A 20,575-nucleotide genomic window follows, 5' to 3' on the forward strand; every position below is an offset into this window, starting at 1 on the left:
TGACCTACAACCCAGCCATGTTCTCTGACTGGGAATCCAACCAGTGACCCATTGGTTCTCAGGCCCATACTCAATCTACTGAGCCACACCAGCCAGGACAAAATAGGAGTTTCTTGATAAAGAAAAGCTTCTCATTGCATAATTAGAGACAGTAGGCTTAAAATCAAAATAAACATTTAAGGTGATTTAGTGTGAATGTATTTCATAAAATCAGCCAACCGAAAATGGATTGTCTTATCCTTCCTTATTTTGGTAGAAAGGTGGGGCATAGACCAGGGCCTCTGGTGTTGAAAAGGGACTTTCGGGGAAGGAAGAAACAATAGGCTAGGAAGTGATAACAACCCTTAAGATTTCACTTCTGTCTGTTGTAAAATTGTAAATGGCATGAGTCAATAGAAACTGCATCCTGAGATGTTAGGCAGCTGAAAATGGGAAAACTGCTTTATGTGAAGATTCTGCTTTGTAATTAAAACAAACACTCTCAATGTAGGCAGTGGTACATTGAGGGAATCACTCTATAGATAAAATGAAACACTGTCATTTCCTTTAGTCCCCCAAATCTTAGCTTTCTCCTGAAAGCAACAATTCTCAAAATTTTGGTCTTATGACCCCTCTACACACTTAGAATTACTGAAGACCTGAAAAGGCTTTTCTTTATGTATATTATATCTGTCAGCATTAACTATATTAGAAATTAAAACAATTTTAGTAATTATTCACTTAAAACTAACAATATATCAGTACCAATTACATTGTAACATAAATAACTATATTTTTGTGAAAAAGAACTCTATTGTCCAAAAGAAAGAAAAATAAGAGAAAAGAATATCATTGTTTTACCTTTTTATATACTCCTTTAATGTATGTCATAATAAAAGCTACATTCTCATGTCTGCTTCTGTGTTTACATCTATTGCAATATCACGTCATGTAATTTCTGAAAAATCCCATTGCATATTCATGAGAGATTTAGAGGTGAAAAAGTCAAATATATGGAATGGTGGAGTATGATAACAGCTACTTCTAGGGCAGCAGGGACCCAAGGACTCCCCAAACCACGCTGAGATCTGCTGCCCTAGAATTAGCTATTATCATACTCTACTATACTATATATAGAGAAACACATATTTCTGAAACTTATTTTTCATTCTTAACAGAATATTTTAGATTGTTTTCCAAATCAATATGAATATATTTGCCCTCAACTTCTGCATATTATTCTGTAGTAAGACTGTACCACAGTTTTATTTCACTATTTCCCTAATGAACATTAGGTTTGTTCCAGTTTTTTGTTGTTGGTAGTCTTTTTTGCCAAGAGAAACAATTCTGAAATGACTATTTTGTTGTTTCCATTTATTCAGTCTTACAACAACATTTATTGAGTACCTCCTCTGTGCCAGGCACTATTCTAGGTACTTTGGATATAGCAATTGAACAAAACAGAAATCTCTGCCTGATTTCTGTTTTCTTGAATTTATATCAGTAGACTTTAGAGGGTCCTATAACACTGGACGTTGTAAGGAGACATGGTTTTTGTTGTTTGTATATGTAGAAGAGGGCCCGTATTTTTTACCACATCTTGAGAGAGGGCTGTGATTGAAAATAGATCAGAATCCACTGATTTCAAGCATTAATCTCTAGTATTTAATTTACTTATAATAAGGAAAAGGTTATCTTCGCAGTTAACCCTTTTAAGAATTGCCTCCCAACCCTGGCCCGCGTGGCTCAATTGGTTGGGTTGCCGGTTGGGTTACCTGTTCGATTCCCATTCTGGTCCCCAGTTGGGGCACGTGCAAGAGGCAACCAATCTATGTTTATTGCATCGATGTTTCTCTCCCTACCCCACCCCCCCAAGCAGATGAATAAAATCTCTAACAAAAAGAAAAAAGAAAAACAAACACTGCCTCCCATATTGCTGTGTTACAAACTAAAGTGAAATGAAGAGCATCATGAGTGGGAAAGTAAAAAGATGCTAAAAAGTGTAAGAGGGGATGTAGGGAATGGAAGTAATATGGAGATGTGTAGTACAAATGTTCATGGGGATATGTTAAAAATTTGTACCATGCCTCACAGGTTAGTCAGCGACGTTAGGGGGCTCCAGAGTTGTTACCTATCAGGAAAAAGATGGGACTTCTATCCTGAGTCTTGAAAAGAAAGTTAAGTAATGTTAATCCATGCAGTTTTCTATGGTTGACAAGTGGATTGTGCATTTTAGAAAGATTTCTACTAAAAATGCTAACCTGATACAGCATTTAAAAGCCTACATTTCTGTTATTTGGAAAAGCTATTAATTCAGAATACCCTCCATATTATTCTCCAAAAATGAAGTGAATGACTGAAACATTAATACAAAAATACTGGTGTCGAAGCTTCTTTATATTTTATAAAATTAGGAAGACATTGATTTAATAATAAATCTATAAATTTGTTACTTGAGACATACCTGTCTCTAAAGTGCTATATTAACATTGCATTCTAATTCATTTTTTTAAATATTCCATCCAAAAAAGCTTTTATATAATCAATTATACAGATTTATATTGCATACAACATTAGATATATTACTATTACACTGCAATGGTTTCTTCCTTTTAAGTGAAATTAAAACCAAGTGGTTATATTTACATTTATAGGACCCTCTTAGTGAATTACTTTCAGGGTCAGGTGGCATTCTAAATGAAGCCCATTTCCTTTTGGAGTTGGCAGACTAATATATTAGGAGAAAATGCAGATATGCAGATAATTAATACATGTCAGAAATAAACTGAATGTGTCAGCAGTGCACCCATATCCTTCAGGGCCAGTGCCGTATTGCTGCATTAATGAAGTAGAATGAAAACATTTTGGCAGATGAGCCTGTTTGGCTTGGTTCTGGGTGCCACATTTTTAAAAAAAATTTTTATTGTTACTCAATTACAGTTGTATGCCTTTTCTCCCCATTCCTCCACCCCAACCCAGCTGAACCTACCTCCTTCCCCCACCTCCACCCACCCCCTTAATTTTTTCCATGTGTCCTTTATAGTAGTTCCTCTAATCCCCTCTCCTCACTGCCCCACTCCCCCCTGGCTGTTGTTAGATTGTTCTTAACTTCAGTGTCTCTGGTTATATTTTGTTTGCTGGGTGCTACATTTTAAGAGAGAAGTTGATACTGACTGTGTGTAGAAAAATGTAATGAGAATGTGTAAGGATCTATTAATTTTGTCTAGAAGACTAACTCCTCCCCCTAAAAAAATGATATGGTTGGGGAGGAAAAATTACTCCTCTATTCTAGGTTCTGGCTGGTCTAAGAATTAAATTGAGATGAGACAGATTAATAGAAAAAAATCATATAATTTCATATGTAAGGGAACTCTAAGAATATGGGGCCCACAGCAGGCACTTGGGGCTTATATGCATTCTGAGTTAAAGAGAAGGGGTAGGATTCTGGGACTTCAAAGAGGAGGAAGGCAATTTACATGGAGATGGCCAAACAAATGTTTGGTAAACAAATGTTTCCTGCGTCATGCAGAAACAGTGGGCCACAGAAGGTCTTTGGTCTTCAAGTCCTCCCAAATTACCCCTCCCACACCTAGCCCATACTCTGTGGTTATCCCTGATGATAGTGTTCTTCCTGGACCAGACCCTTTATCAAAATTCTTTTAGTCAGTTAAGGTAAAAAACTCTTCTGGAGCCTTTTGTTTTTTAAAAACAATCAGCCTGAAATAATCCTCATGCTAAAGAGACATATTTAGGGTGAGAAAGTGCTCTTCCCCTACAGTGTCCTGGCAGAGTTTTTTGATTTGTAGAAGAGGGCAGTTGTTTGCAAAGCACAGAATAGATTTATTCTGTGGTGTTCCCAGAGAGAAAGAACTAGAACCAGTTTGTGGAGTTTTAGAAAGAGTTCTCTTAAAATAGTGAATTTATTCAGCAATTTGAAGTCATCATAAATCAGGCATAAGTCAGATGACACCTGTGAAGAATATTGTAAAGAAGATTGCTGCATACTGAGATTGGTCTGGATAATCTCTGTGGCCTTCTTTTGAATCTGGATTGTTTTGTGATGAATGTCAAATAAATATTTCTCTTTCTTTTTGTATAGGATACTGATGAAATTCAAGTTAACTATCCTGGAATGTTTGAATTAATGGAAGATTTACAAGGTAAGGCACTTTAAAGCATTTTCAGACTCCATTTGATAGGCATATTTTGAGAGCTCACACAATGGCAAGCCCTGGGCTAAGCACTAGGGATACATTGGTAAGAAAGCAGGCTGTCTTTACGGAGTTTGTAATATAAAATGCATGAGGCAGATATCAGGCACCTGCTACAAAGATAAATGTTAAATTAGAATTGCGGTAAGTGCTATGAAGTAGAGGTACGTAGTGCTATGACTGCCTGTAAAAGAATGGCAGGACTTCTTGAATGGTGCATTTGAGGATGGGAGAACACATCAATGACTTTCTTTAGCAACAGTTTGCAGTACAGGTCTAGGCACAAGAAAGCAGGTAGTTGGGGTTCATATAGGATTGGGGTTTGTCAAGGGGATAGGTCCTGGTCTGAGAGAGTCAACAATGTCTTATCTGAGAAGTGGTGCCTATGCTATAAAAATACAAAGATGAGTTAACTAGGAGAAGAGGGGAGGATGTGAGTCCCAGGCCAGGAGAAGAGCATGTGCAAAGGCCCTGTTGCAAGAAAAAGCATGACAAGAATTGAAAGAAGGGCATTTTTGTCTAGAATATAGGTAGTAGTAAGAAGAGTTGCAGTAGGGTCTTACAGTCCCTGTTAGGATGGTTTGTCTTTACCTTAAAATGCCCTTTAAGGAGGGGGGTTCAGGTAGCAGATTTATATTTTGAAAAGAATGGATTGGCAGGTAAACTACTAGGGAGACATTTCAGTAAAGCCCTGTGAAAAGTGATGGTAGTTTAGACTAAGGTGGGCAGTGGAGATGGAGAGAAATGAATGGATTCTAGAGATATTTAGGTGGTAAATTTGACAGTTCTTGCTGGTGGATTACATATGCTCTGATAAAGGACAGTAACATTTCAAACAAAACTGTTGAGTTTTTAGCAAACATAACCGGATATATGGTCTATACCTGTAAACAGTAGCAGACCAAGCTTGCGCTGGTACAACTCTTGAGTTCACATTTGGATATGTTGGGTTTGAAGTGGTTTGAAATATCTAAGAAGAGTTGCAGGTTCAGTACCTGGTCGGGCTGTGTGTGAGAGAGAGGTAGTTGATCGATATTTCTCTCTCACATTGATGTTTCTCTCCCTTGTTCTCTCCCTTCCTTCCCCTCTCTAAAAATAAATTAAAAATCTTCAAAAAAACAATAAAACGTAGCCTCAGGTGAGGATAAAAATTGTAACTCCTTTGTGAATGGGTGGCATTTGAAGCAGTTGCCTAGGATGAGAGCACAAGTGAGATCATGAGATTAATACTGAGCCTTTAGGAACCTCACATGTAGTGACTGCGTCAAAGGATGAGCCCACAGAGAGACTGAGGAAGAACAGCTAGCAAGGTGGTAAGGAGAAACAACAGAAAAATTCAGTATTGTCTAAACCAAGGGAAGTCCAAAACAAAGGGAATCTAAAATGTTTAAAACAAAAGGAGCTCTCAAAGTAGCGAAGTACGTACTGAAAAGAAAGCTCATTAGATTCAGGAACAAGAAGGTTATGACCATGGTGAGAGCTCTTTTGTTGAGTGATGGGAGTAGAAGCAATGGTAGGTTGAGGCCTAAGTGGAAGGTGAGGATAGCCAAATATCTACTATCTTCTCAAGAAGCTTGTGAATAAGAAGTAGGAGATGGAAAGGCTACAGGTATCAGAGAGGAACAGAAGAGTAGGACATGGGGCAACATTTTTCATTTTGTTTTGTCTTAAGGCTTGAATTTGTTTAACTGCTGATTGAAAGAATCTAAGTGCTTCCATAGAAGTGACTCTAGAAGAAAGAATGGAAAACTGATGTGTCTGATACCGCAGGAGGTGGAAGCGGATGAGATGCAAAGGCTGGGGCAGGATTGACCTTGGATGGGGTGGGGGGGGTGCATAAAAGGAAGGGACGAAGGTTACTTCCAATGGACGTAGGCATTTATGTTTGGTAGCAGTAAGTTCCCATCTAATGAGTTCCCATCTAATCTATTTTATATGTCAAACAGAAAATAGTGTCATATACCAAGAAGGAAAGGATCAGAGGTTTGAGAATTGAGTGGAAATAATTTGAAATATTCATTGTGGAGAATAGGGAGTTGAATAGATCAGGGAAAGTTATAGAATTTGAAGGGTACATTTGAAGTTGGTCAAACACATCTGTGACTTTCTCCAACTACACCAGGGACAAAACAGAAAAGTTAGTTTGGGTTGAGGCCTTGCTAGTTGAGAGTGATGAAAATACAAAGGCAAAGATAATTCCAAGAGGGGTTTGGGTGAAAAGGTGAAGGGATTTAGAAGTACAAATTGATAATTACAAAGCAGTCATGTGATATAAAGTACCATTTAGGGAATATTGTGAGTAATATTGTAATGACTTATGTCTATTGCTAGGTGGGTACTAGAATTACTGGGGGAACCACTTCTTAAACTATATAAATGTCTAATCACTATACTGTACACCTGAAACTAATACAAAGGAATATTGGTTGTAATTGAAAAACTAAAAAAAATTCCAAGAGTATAATTGACATAGTAAGCCAAATAATCTAAGCTGGAAGGAAAGGTAACTAGAAAGAAGGAAAACAATAAGCTACTAGATTGGCAAAAAGTAGAGGAGACATACACAAGGAAGTGATCCCAAGGTGGTCAGATATTTATTATGGTTGAAATACTGGGACACGCTTGAAGGACAGGAGGATATAGTCAGAAAATTGGATGTTTAAATTGATGATTTTGGAACATGTTATAAGTGTGATGGAGAAGTCCATTAGTGGTAAGGAGACTAAAAAACCTTAAGAGGCCATGATACTTGATGGTTGGTTATTATCATTGAAGTTGCCCATGGTGGCAGCAGGACTTAGGGTATAGAGGGAAACTGAACCAAGTGGAAAACCCCTTGATGAATGAAAGGATGGACTGGGGCCCTGATGTCTGACACCAAGCTGGAGTGGGGAAGGGTTCTGGCCACATGGTGTGGGTCCCAGCAGGGCAAGGGTTTTTCATAGGGTAGAGAAGTAATGGCCTGGAAGAGGCTTTGAACAGCTACAGGACACTGACCCTAGCCCCCAACTGTGAAAGAGGTGAGGTCTGCAAAGACACATGTCTACCCCTGAGAGCTACTGGAAAAGTGATTTCTCCAAGGAGAAATACTGAGGTAAGCTGAGGCTAAAGTGAGAATGAGTGAGGCTTGATTTTTTTGTTAAACAAATGGCATAAGCAATTTTAATCAGTAGGGGAAGCTGAATGGATTAAAAGTGTATTCTAAGAAACCAGAACTATATTTATCCAAGGAAACCTTAAACTGGATCCTAAAAAATTGAAGATGATTTAAAGCAAGAGGATTATAAAAATAAATAGTTTATTTACAGATTTATAGTTTTTTCGTGAGCATTACTGCACTTGCTTTTCTCAATAGCCTTCTGGTAACTACTTCCTTTCTGTATTACAAGTGAGAAAGCTGAGGCTTAAAGAGAACACTTACCTCCTAGTGGAATTAGGTGCCAGACTCTTGCCTTCTTGGATGGCATGACTCCTGCGCTAGAACACCGTTATTGATTCTACTGCTTCTTGTAGCTACCCATTTGTAACAGGTCCATTTTACCTATTGTCCAGCTTTGAGCATTCTGAAGGGGAAGATGTGTAGCTGAAAACTTGTTGCGGAGCTTTATGTCTGAGCCCTGTGTCCGCCACGGATGAAGAATAAGTCTGCCAAGACATGATCTGCTTGGGGAGGAAAGGTGGCCAGTCTCTCAAAGGAGAAGGGCCAAGAGCCTTTTCCTCTATGGGCTTTTATTAGATTAATTCCCACAGGAATACAGATAAAGCTCATCAATCATTGTCAGGCAGTAAGGGTTAAACAATACATAATTTACGGAGAACTTTGAGGGCTTATTCTGAGTTACGGCCAATTAGTTAAAGGGCTATAAAACTTTGGGCGCCAGACTCATCTCAGGTCTGGACCCTTATCTTTTAAGCTGAGGGTATAAATTAAGTAGGTTTCACAGGATTGTATGCATTTTTTCTTAGGCCTGATTCCCCAGGGAATCTCCCCTCCCAGCACAGGACTGCACTGCCCTCTGTTACTGCTTCAGGCTTAAGTCAGGCAAGGGAAGTAAGGTAGCCAAGAGATTAGGAGACTTCTTGCAGACAGAATGAGAACTCAGGCTATTTCAAAGTTGAGGGGTGAGGGTCCATCACCCTTTTTTCTATAGCCCCCAAATCCTTCCCTGTGGGCTTATTCCTGGTGACCAATGCCTGTCTTAGGTTGTTCCTCCCTTGAGGAATCTTACCCGTCATTGGCTAACTGATCAAGCCCAGGGCCAAGCAGGGTGAAGTGGGCAGAGGTGGCACACCTGCCAGGGAGATAAGCTTTGTCTCCTTAGTGGCTTATGGTCCCAACTCTGACTCAGCCTTAACCATGGGGGGTGACAGCTTCTGAAACCAGGCAGGGCGGTTCCCAACAAAAGCTTACTATTGTAGTCACATTTATTATCATTTAATACAGGGATTGGCAGCCTTAGCATGCGGCCCAAGGTGACAGGGAGCCAATAATAAATTCCATACTGCCCCTGAGCACTGCTCCACACACTTGGCTCCCCCTGATGTGATCACGGAGCCCCTTCACCTGAAAGCTTGAGAGATGGTGGTGCACTGATAATGTATTGTTCGGACTGTAATGATAAAATTGTTTTCAAATACAGCATTTATTTTTGTTCTGCTATATAATAAATGCTGTGCTCATAATTAACTTCAAGAAAGAAAAGAGAGATGAGAAAGTAGACCTATCAGTTGAAAGAGGTTGTTGCCCATTGATCTGAAAATACAGTATTTACTCCATGCTATGTACAATTTTATGATATTTCCTAATACCCTAATGTTACAGATGAGCAAATTGAGACATTCAGTAGTTAAGTATCTTGTTCATGGTCACACTAAGTCTAGAATTATGATTTGAATCCAGAGCCCTATATTGCATACTTGATCTGTGTGGGCTTTTTTAAATTAAAGTTAGATAGATATTCAGTAAAATGCATTTATCTTAAGTATACAGCTGCTTGTAATTTAACCACCATCCAAACAAAGCTATACAGCATTTCTAGTCACTAGAGGTTTGCCTTGTGCCCCCTCCCAAGTTGATAATCTGGGTTTTAAATTGATCATTTTGAGAAACTGTTGCTTTTTATTTACCTTTAAGAAGTTTTTGCCAATGCCCTTATTTCTGCTGTAAAGTCTTTTACCCAAATCAGGTGTTTTAGTCTCAGGTGTTTCCTATCCTTAGGAGTATTAAGAGGAACTATTTAAAGATAACTTGTAAAAGTGATATTTAATGAAGTAGATATAAGCATTAGTTGGTTGATTTTATAATCATTCACTTACCATTTATTGAGCGTTTACCATGAACCAACCACTGAGCCAATGATGGAAACACATGGTCCTTGATCTCAGGGAGCTTATGTTCTAGTAGAGAGACACAGAGGTAGACAGACATCTATATTTAGCTGTAAAATGAGATCGTTTTTTATAATACAGGGAGAAAAAGCCCCTAAATCTTAGGGAGTAAGGGATGCTTTTGCAGAAGAGGCAGCACCTAAGCTAAAATGAACTTGCCAGGAGAATGAAGGGGTGGGTGCAGATTTGGGGCAGGGCAAGCATTGTTTTCCAGGCCTAAGAAATGGCCTGTGTAGAGTTATAGAGATGTAAAAGGATACACATTTCCTTAATAAGAAACTGTACAGTATTTCAGTATTTCTCAAACATGTAAAATGGGGAGATGATGGAAAATGATGCAGGATAGTCCATTAGAATCTTCTAGATTTTATCAAGTGAGCTTGATAGTGTCTTGGAAAAGTTTTGCACAGAGGAGAGACAGTCAAATTAGTGTTAGAGGGCTCATTCTGCAGCGTTGTATATGAGTGTATTTTATGAAGAAGATAAGACTAGAGCTAGTATAGTTAACCTCTTGTTATGCATGAGGAACCTGAGGCACAGAGAGTAGTAACTTGCTTATGGTGATGTATTTAATAAGTGGTAGAGCCAGGATTTAAATCCAGTGTAGCAGCCTGACTCAGACCCTGAAATCCTTACCCTTCTTCTGAAAGGTCAGAGGGAGCTAAGATAGGAGTATAGTGGTCAGGGGATGAGGAAAGGAAAAGCTTGGGTGACTTGCAGGTGTGTGGCTTTGCAGACTGGAAGATAGTGCTACCTTCAAATTGGTTTTTGGTATTTTACATTGCATTATACTTCTTTTTTGGTGGTTGTGGTGTTTCTCATTTAAGCTGCCATTATTATTAATTCACAGAAAAATGTCGATTTTACACAACAACTTGTATATCAGCAATGAATGCATGAAAAGTTTTGGAGGCTTTCACAGTAGTTTTAAGGTAAGTTCAATTGTTATTTTAGACAATACTCAGTATTGTTCCTAGTAAACTAGAATAAATTGTATTTTTTTAATAAACAGTTGAACTTCACCTTAAAAACACTGTGAGACTCTTTAACAGTTACCTCCTTCCAGATTTTTCTATTATGCCAAAGCCCAGAGCTGGTCAGAAGTTCCCAGATGAGTTTGCCAGGTCGTCCTCAGTAAAGGTCCATCAGAATATGTTATGAAGTGTTATCATGCCATTTTGAAGATCACAAAGTTGAGTTTCATAGAGGTTAAATTACTTTGCTCCAGGTTATGAAAGGGTCAGAACTGGGATTTTGATCCCAAATTCTAGACTCCTTGCAGGGGAAGGGAAGTTCAGGATGACTGTGCACTTCAGGATGGGCTGCCCTAGCAGCAGAGTTTTTTTTTATGCTGTCTAGGAATGCTCTTGAATCCCTGTATCAGAAGGAGCATTATGCCTAGGTTAGACCTAGGTCAGACCTTCAGAAAAAGCATTATGCCTAGTAATCTTAATTAGTATATCCTAATAACAATTATTTAGAAGGCATTTCATAGAAATGCATTAAGTATTTACATTAAAAAATTAAACCTGTTTTTCACTGGTGCTGCCTGATAACTAACGTGTCATGGCAGCAGGAAGTTCAACAGAAGTGAAAGCACCACAGCCATAAGCAGCAACAGACTCTTCCAAGTGTGAGTCCCTGTTTACCTCTGGTCTCCTGATATAGTTGATACTCACTATGTAGGAGAATGTTTTAAAATGGGATTATGTAGTGGGTCAAAAATGTTAGCATTAGAAGCCTTAGAGATGACCTAGTCTGGCTACCTTAAAGACCCAGAGCAATTGGTCTAAGGTCATCTAGTTGCTTTGTGACAGCAAGAATAAGATCCACCCTTGCCTTCATGAGGATTAATTTCCTGGTTTGTCTGTCTGTTGGCCTTTATGAATTGGGGCTGTTTAACTCACAGGATGAGAGACGTTGCTTTTAGTATCAGAGATGCATTATTTTAGGGAATAATAGGAGCCTTTGGGATTGGAGAGAATGAGGTTTACTTATTACAGCTAATTTGTTGACTGTTTTCAATAAGACCATTGAAAACTTGGGAGATTATTATTTTTAAATTAATAACGAACATTGATATTGAAAGGTTTATTGGTTTTCCTTTGTAAAAGTAGAAAAACAAAATCAAGAAACTGATTTTTGCTTTCTTGTAGTATATACAAGTATATAGAGAATAAATATAAAGGATTTTTGCATTTTAGGTTTTTTAATTTTGAGGACTAGTTTAAAATCTGGTCTTTCAAAGTAATTTTGTTTAAGTATATGCATAAAGAAGAATCAAATATACAACAATAATTTTTAATGAACAATAGAATAATATTAACCCTAGCCTTTAGCTATCAACTTAACAGAAAGAAATCTAAAAGTAAATTTTAAAACATTTACAATAGTGCTCCTAAAAAGAATGTACCTATTTTTTCCTAATCTGGGATTAGTGAAGAGTTATAAAATTTGGAAACCCATCAGCTTTGGTATAATCTAATGAGTATCAGAGCCCTTTTCCAAGTTTCATGATCATATAACAGTCACGGCTTAGAAGGAGTAAGGCATCGATCGTAGCAGTGTCCTGTCCTCCTTTGAAGAGCAGCTAAAAGGGGCATAAAATGTGGCATCCTTGGAAAGGCACTTGCCAACTCCTGATGACTCACCTGGAGGGCCACTCACCTCAATTTTTGCCCAGCTGGCTCACTTTAGACCATCACTGACAAGTACAATGTGCTTATGGGCATAGCCTCCTGAAATTTGACTTCTCTACTTGTCTTAATACCCAGAAGCTTCAGGTTGTTTTGCCTTAGTCACTAAGAAGCCTCACTACATTCTGAGAGCAAAATGAGATTATTTAGTTATTTTACATAACTGTTAGAGAAAGGTGTACTGTTGGATGACATAAGGTTAAATCAGCAGTATTGATTGAGCTGCTCAGGGTATTTGCTGTATGATCTCAAACTGCCTATAGTGTATTTTTAGGTATGGGTGAGAGCAACTGCGCGTGGAATAGAAAAGCTCTCCTACACCGGGACACGATGCTGGCAGCTGCAGCTGTGTACAGAGGTAAGGAAGCCCACCGGTCTGCTACCCGGATGCACTGGGGAACTTGTCCCTTGTCATGTTTATCTCTGACAATTGCCAGTGCTTTTTCCTTTCCTTTTAAGGCACTATCAGACTTCTTGTTCTTCTTTCAAAACACAGATCCTATAGCTCCATATCCCTTTTCCAAACAGTCCTTACTATTTCCGTACTATCAGCTTCTCAAGTATTGAGGATTTTCAGGTGAGGCATTTCCAGAATCCTGTGAGCATCCTAATATCCATTTCTCTTTGGAGGACATGACTTTTATCAAGGAAATTATTTTCCCTACTGACATTTTTTCAGACTGTAACCATTATTTGTCTTAACAGAAATGTACAGAAATGAGGATGGTTCAGTACCTGCCACATATCAGATCTATTACATGATAGGATGGAAATATCATGATTCACAGGTAACAGTATGACAAATCACTTTTCTTAGTGTGTTTGTTTCCATTTGTTTTTTATTGTTTGTTTACTTGGGATTTTTTAAAGTATAAATCAGCATAAAGAGGTTTAGTTGGGACATACTTATCTATTTCTAATGTCTTTAATCTTTTTTATTATTTTCAGGCAAGACCAGCTGAAAGAGGTTCTGCAACGGTGTCATTTGGAGAGCTAGGAAAAATGAACAATCTTATGTCACAGGGGAAAAAGTCACAATAAGTATTTTATTCAACGTTAACATGGTCCAGAATTTTTATCAGAGATGGGCAACTTTCAGATCTAAAATTACTACACGTTGAAGCAAGAAGCAATATATTAGCTATTTACTACAGACTTTGCAAATAATTAGAATAACCTAAAACTGCACTATGTTTAGTAACCATTTCAGTTTTGCATGGTTTCTTTCTGTTCCCATGTAGACACTGTTATCCAGTGATTGGGTTGCCTTATGTGCACATTCAGTTCAAAGGCAAGAAGATATTTCTCTGAAAACCCCACAGATATGTTCACATATACATATGGCTGACATGTTGGGAAAACATTACACATGCTGACATTTTGTACCTTTTCCTGATCTTCTGTTATGTCTGTAAGAGGACCACAGCAGTGGGAATGAGGGAAAGGACAAGTTGGTAGGTTCTCTAGAGTTCTGGCTCACTTAGAGTAAAAATAGACTTTGTATAATGACTATTGTTAAGATACTTAAACCAAAATTATTTGTCATGTTGTTCTTTGTCATGAAGAAAACAGAAGTTTATGTACCTCTCCAGAGCTATTATGTAGTTTTTTACTTCAGAAGAATGTGTACCTTTATTGAATCCTTCCTTAATTTTTTAAAGCACCAGAATTCTAATCATATTTCTTTTTTTACCTCTAGAACCTGGGTGGGAACCCCATGGCTCCCCTTAGAATAATTAAGAAGGCAAAATTACATATAAAATTGTCTACACAGTGATGAAAAGTGCTGTTTGTTGTTTGACTTTCCTTTGTCATTTCAGGCCTTTAGTACTATTATTTTGATCCAAGTCCACTAGTAGTGATCAAAAGTATTTGGAAGCATTTAAGCTAAGACAGCTTAGCATAGGGGAAGAAGGAAGCAGGGACAAAGGTGGGAATACACAAGAGTGAGTGCGAGTTTGTTCTCACCTGTCAGTCAGTGGAGAGCAATTTGCTGTCCTTTTCATTTAGCTGGGCATGATCCCGGCCTCTTCTTCAGCTTCACTAAGTTATTACAGCATTTGCTTCTCTTTCTCCTGTCTACCTTCCCTCCCTCTCCCATACAAGCAGCAGGCTCTTCCTGGATAGGGGCTGTGTCTTACCCTGTACGTAGCAAAGTACTCATAGATAGTCCATTACATTTGAATTGAATTAAATTATGTGAAAAACGTACCCTTTGGAAGACTAAGTTACAGTTAAAAACCAGAGTTTTGTAAGGAAAACTTCCTCTCTTCAGTTAGGAAACTTACTGATACTAGAAGCTGGGATACTCTTGGTAGCTTTTTTGTTTTGAACACAGGAAAAGAATACCGAGGAAGTAGAATTTGGGAAAGGGTTTTTTTTAAGCCTAATTTTTAGAATTTAAAGGGAGAAGAGCATCTCTGTATTAAAGTGCAAACTGGTGACCGAGGAACAGAGAAACTCCATATGTCTGTGTTTCTTAAAGGACATGCATTAAACATGAGTGACAGTAGTACAATTATTTATTTTAATGTAGCAGTAGCAAAATTATTTTTTTAACAACGTCTGCTTGAAGTATCAAGCTTCAGTTGTTTGGAAACTTTAGGAAATTCATTTTTCTGAATCATCATGTTAAGTAACAAAACTTTTAAAAATGTCCTATCAAAAATGTTTCCAAAATGTTACATTCTTAAACAGTGTGTGGAATACAACCATTTCTTTATAACTCCACATGATTGTCTTAAGTCAAGTTGTACTGCACTGCTTATTTCTGACTGACTGGCCCCAAGAATGATACTGTTTTGTGTGTCTTTTCCATCACTTACTTGCTGCCAGCTGTCAATCTCAGTACAAACGTGAACATTCTTGTGTCACTTCTTGTCCTTTCTGACCTGCTGTCAGATCAGAATTCAGATGGGAAGGTGTCTATAAGTAGTGTATAAGGTAAGAAAGAGGACTCTTTGGAGTAAAATGCATGGCTTTATTGGTTCCCTTGACAAATGAGGATTGAGGTCCATGTGCCAGCATCTTTCAGTTGTTGGTCTGACAAGGCTTCACTGTGTGACACTGGGACGTCTTTTGGCTGCTGGGAGACTTTGGATTATTTCCTGGTTCCAGGTTGTTGGCCTGGAGAATTCCAGACGTGGCAGTGTGCACAAAAATGTATATTTATGAACAAGATTGTTTGCTTTATAGAAAGAACTGTTGGCAGGATTTGTTGAGATGGAAGCTACCTATAGACATCAATTATGTGATATGATTATAAAAAGTTAACAGAAGGGTTAACATATGAAGTATTTATGAAGCAAGTTTGGTTTTTCAAAAGCTTTAGCACCATTTTTATCCACTAGGTGGGAAACACAGTGTGGCCTGTACTGAAGACATGTATAACTCCTATTCTCTGTATACATCCCTTAAGTAAGGATGGAATAAAAGTATTTTACCATTGGTTGACTTCTGTGTAGGAAAGAAATGATTATTAATTGATAACTGGGAAAAAGAAGGGTACTTGGGGTGGTGATTATTATTTCTTCATAAGTTATTTTAGCTTCTCGCCTAAGAATAGATGTTACGTACTTTTGGGCTAGAGGGTGGAGGTGTTTTATTATTGTTGCCATTAATAATGTGAAGTTTATCTTCAGGAAACTCACCATCAGTGGACCTGCCCTTCCGGAAATTGATATACTTGAATTCTCTGCCTGGATGTTTGACAGATATTCACCTTGTTGGTTAAAAATGTTAATTCGAAAATAATGGAAGGTGTAGTGGGCACTGATAATTCTTAACAGATAATGAAATAATGCCTTGTTATCTGTGGTGGTTCTGAAATCTCTCCACAAATTTTTTGATATGCCTGTCTCTAAAAGGTGGAGCTTCCTTGCCCTCCTTCTGAGTATGGGCTGAATTTAGCAATACCCTTCCAACAAATAGAATAAGGAAGTCAACGTGTGTCACTTACGGTAACAAGAGGCATTGCTTCCTCCTTGCTCTGTCTGGGATCCCTCACTTGGGGAAAGCTGGCTGCCATCTTGCGAGGGCACCCAAGCGGCACAGTGGAGGGGACCTAGAGGTGAGTCACAGCCACTGCCATGGGAGTGAGCCATCTGGGGGCAGGTCTTCCAACTCCAGTCTTATCAGATGACTGTGACTCCTGCTGACACCTTGATGGCAACCTCATGAGAGACCTTGAGCCAGAACCACCCAGACAAGCACCCCCAAATTTCTCATCCAGAGAAACTGTGAGATAATAAATGTTTGTATTTAAGCTACCGTGTTTGGAATAATTTGTTAACATGGAAATAGGTAATTAATTTGCTCTCTTTGGAAAATGTGGGTGCCAGGGTATTCCAAGTTAGTAATTTAAGTATAAAACATCTTGCGTATTTGAAGTTATGTAAAGTCAACATAAATTACTATATTGCATTTGTTCTCAGGGAAAACCAGACCTTGAGTTGTCTCCACGGTATCTCAAAATAGATAACCTCCCAAGGTGCATTCAAGTAAGCCTCAAATTTCACTTCCTAAGAACATCGGATGAGTTTTTTGGAAGCCTGACGGGGGCTAGTCCAGAAAGAAACCAGAGAATTTGAGAGTACTCTCACCTGGAGAATTCGGTGAGCTGAACAACTGCATGGTTTCCTCAGTCCCCTCCTGCCTTAGCTGTCGGGGGACTGACAGCTCATCATCAAGATGGACTTGTTACCAGACTCTCAGATGTGCTGCATGCTGTGGAATAGTTGAGGGCTTTTCATTTTTTAATTTTTTTAGTGTATTTCTGTATTTATTTTTTTTTAGTTGAGGGCTTTTTAAAAGCCAGAGTTGATCCTGTCTTGCTAGCCATAGCTGAAACAAGGCAAAGGTAAACAGCCCGAACTTTCAAAGTGGCAAATGTAGTCCGTTCAGTCTCCATACCCCTTGTACAAGAATCTCATGCTTGTGCTCAGGATGTGCATTCTGGTTCTGTCAGAGCCAGCCCTGCAGAAGAATAATCAGGACAGTTCCAGTCTAAACTGCGTTCTGCTTAGGTTGAGAATGGGAGACAGTGGGGGAGGAAAACCCCACAGGATTTCCAGCTCTTTCCTAAAGAAACACTGGAAACAGAGGGAAGGGCAGGGACTGTGAGCCAGGTGGTCTGGGTTTAGTCCTGGCCCTGCTGGTTCCAAAGGCCGAGGCAGGCTCCCTCTGACCTCAGGATTTTCATCTGTAACATTACAGGTTTGGTGCTCCGTCTCAAAGGAGGCCATAGGCCTGCCTTCTTAGTTCCTAAGGGGCTTTTCAAACAAAACGTTTCCACCTTCCTCCTTTTGGTCAAGAATTGTGGCCATAGGGAGCCCTCATCACTGAGGGAAGCATGGGACATCCATCATGTTATGGTGGGAAATGGCTGTGGGCCATTGGGCAGGGTAACCTTCAGAGCATTCAGTCTGATCCCAGGACCTGGGTCTCAAGACAGAAGCGATAGGACTCCTCTCCTATCTTACCATGTTTTGAGATTCCACATTGATGTTTTGCGCACTTCTTTTCCGTTCAGAATTAATTTGAATTTCAGCTGAGGATAAGGTTTGAGCAGGTGAACATAGTGTGTTTTGCCTTGGGTCCCCTAATAAAAGTGATCCAGAATTGCATTGTTGCTCTAAGTTTCTGGGCCACAATGAAGGGCTCCAGACCCCACAACATGCAGCATGGACTGCTTCTACATTTTCCACGGAGCACATTTTCTCACAGGTACCAAGCATTTAGCATTTGGTAAGTGTTCCTCAGTTTTCCAGAAAGCTCCCAGTTGGTTGTCTAGGTGACAGGGTCCCGAGTATAAGTCACCTGAAAAGGAAATTTCAGGCTTCAAGTGTCTGGAGGCCCAAGTGAAATATATATGAAGGCACCCTGGGATCTCTAAATCAGGTTGTCTGCATCATGTGTTAAAAGCCAGCTGAACATTCATTCTCCAAGGCAGCTTCGTTCACCCTGTCCTAAGGCGCCACGACAAGAGTTGGTAAACTCTTCCTTAAAAGCTTAGTGTGTACTATGCTCTTACTAGGCAGTGTGCTAAACCTTTGTTACGCACTTTTGTTTCATTCTCACAGCTCCCTGTAAAGTAGATATTAGTACTATTATTCCCATTTTTCATGAGGAAACAGGCTTAAAGAGGTAACTTCTCCAAGGTCACATAATGGCAGTTAGCAAGTGACTTCAGTCTTATATGCCACAAAGCTAGTGCAATTGACAATTTTATTATGCTGTCTTCTTTTAGAGGTCAAAGCCTTCTGTGAACTACCAGTCTAGCCCTCCGTGTTCTCCTTCCTGCCATAGCCTTTGTATGCTCCACGCAGTGTATGGGAACCAGACCGGTGATTCCATCCCCTGTCTCCTACACAAGCTCGGCCCTGTGCTTGAATCTGTCCCTGTGGAGCTGCTCACCCTTTAAAGTTGTCTTCACCTCTCTCACTCTAAGCTCAGTCATTCTTTAAATCCAGCTCCAGTTCATTTTGCTTTCTTGTCCCGGCCATCTTGAACTTTTGTTCCATCTCCTTTAGCACTTTTTACATTGTTTCTTATCTATGAGTTCTCTTCAGCTAAGGGTTCAGCTCCTTGGGAACTGGCATTGCTGTAACCAGGGTTCCATCAGCAGCAGAAAGGCCCAGGTTGAGTCACTGCCAGGCAAGACAGTAGGGGGATCCCCTGCATAGCAAACAGCAGGAGATTGGAAAGACAGGCAAGGCTGTTGGCTTCAGGCACATTCAGCTGCAGATTTCTAGGATCAGCCACTGGATTGGGATTCAAGGCTACATTCTTATTTCAGTGAATCTGGGTATCATGCAAAGCACTTGGACCTGGATAATGGGGCAGGAATACAACTGCTGGTACTGGGAGACAGGGAAGGGCTTGTCCTAGAGAACGAGGATAGAATTGCTGCGTGAAGTCAAAGCAGGGCCTGCGGCAGAACTGACTGGGTGTTATACTGGTCTTGAGTCCAGGCCAGATGTCCAGCTGTCATTAGATACCAGGGAAGCCCCGTAGAGTGATTAGTAAAATCAGATCCTCCCTTTGAAACCCCTTTCTACCACTGACCTGCTTACCTTGCCTAAGTTAACTGCTATGCAACAAGTCATTCTTAGAAGCATTAGTACAATGCCTAGCAGAGGATAAGTGTCATACGTATTTTCTTGGCTTAGAAAGCCAAACTCATAAGATGCCTTGCATGCCTGCTGCACTATCTTTTTAAAAAATCCTTAAAGATTTCACACAGTAGTGTGCCCCCTACTGAGGACCTGACCCACAACCCAGGCATGTGCCCTGACTGGGGATCAAACCAGCAACCCTTTGGTTCACAGGCCAGCACTCAATCCACTGAGCCACACCAGCCAGGGTTCTTTAAATATTAATAGGTGTTAAAGGTAGGGGTTAGAGGAAGGGGACAAGAAGAGTTTCCAGAGGTAAATAGGGTTGGAAAAGCTGGGTTAGATAGAATTAAATGGTGTCTTTAAGGTTTCTCAGACCTTTAGTATGCTCATGTTGTGAATCTGCCAGAGGAGCCTGTATTTTATGGCATCTTCCAGACCTAATGACCCACTATGCTATCAGGGCGCACCTTGCAAGACCTAGAACCAGTTTTGGGAAATGTTAGCCTTGCACAATGCTAGGCATTGTAGACACGTTAAATAATGTGAATAGTTTCAGGAAAACTTACATTCAGTTACCAGAATCCACTCACCAGCAAAATTGTTTATGAACTTTCTCAAAGCAGTCCAGTGCAGTAGTTAAGATAATGGACTCTGGCCCTGGCTGGTGTGGCTCAGTGGATTGATTGCTGGTCTGCTAACTGAGAGGTCACTGGTTCAATTACCAGTCACAGCACATGCCTGGATTGTGGGCCAGGTCCCTGGTTGGGTGTGTGCGAGAGGCAACTGATCAACGTTTCTCTCCTTCTTCCTCCCTCTCTTCCTTAACTTTCTAAAAAGTAAGTAAAATCTTTTAAAAGAGAATGGGCTCTGAACCAGGTTGTCCTGGCTGTGTGGCCCTGGAATAGTTAGTTGACCCCAGTTGCCTCCTTCTGTAAAAGAGGGAAGATGATACAATATCCTCCTCGGAAGGTAGTTGTGAAGATCAAGTAAGCTAATAATCCATTTGGTTAGAACAGTACCTGGCACATAATAAGCATATGTTAGCTATTCTAGACAGAATGAATTTTGGAGAAGTTTTCAAGAATTACTGACTGCTGTGATGCTAGCTTACCTTTTGTCCTATGTAAATTTTGCTCTGCTCACACAAGAAGATTGATTAATCAACATACAGCTTAAAGTCATT

General features: G+C 39.6%; 1 protein-coding gene across 6 annotated transcripts in view; it reads left to right on the forward strand.

Annotated features, from left to right (window-relative positions):
* Positions 1–16,538, forward strand: part of NDUFAF5 (NADH:ubiquinone oxidoreductase complex assembly factor 5) — a 36,820-nt gene extending 20,282 nt beyond the window's left edge. For 5 of the 6 annotated variants that reach the window (XM_024559389.4, XM_024559391.4, XM_053926162.2 and 2 more), the window contains 4 exons: positions 4,079–4,139; positions 12,549–12,632; positions 12,980–13,062; positions 13,223–16,538. In XM_024559389.4, coding sequence (XP_024415157.1) covers positions 4,079–4,139; positions 12,549–12,632; positions 12,980–13,062; positions 13,223–13,315 — 321 coding nt within the window. In that variant the 3' untranslated portion in view covers positions 13,316–16,538. Of the gene's footprint in view, positions 1–4,078; positions 4,140–10,428; positions 10,511–12,548; positions 12,633–12,979; positions 13,063–13,222 lie in introns of those variants that run through there. The other variant, XR_008427063.2, reaches the window with a different exon arrangement.
* Positions 16,539–20,575: the final 4,037 nt, after the last annotated feature.

This window comes from Desmodus rotundus, chromosome 6 (assembly GCF_022682495.2).
Source record: "Desmodus rotundus isolate HL8 chromosome 6, HLdesRot8A.1, whole genome shotgun sequence".
Taxonomy (NCBI): Eukaryota; Metazoa; Chordata; class Mammalia; order Chiroptera; family Phyllostomidae; genus Desmodus; species Desmodus rotundus.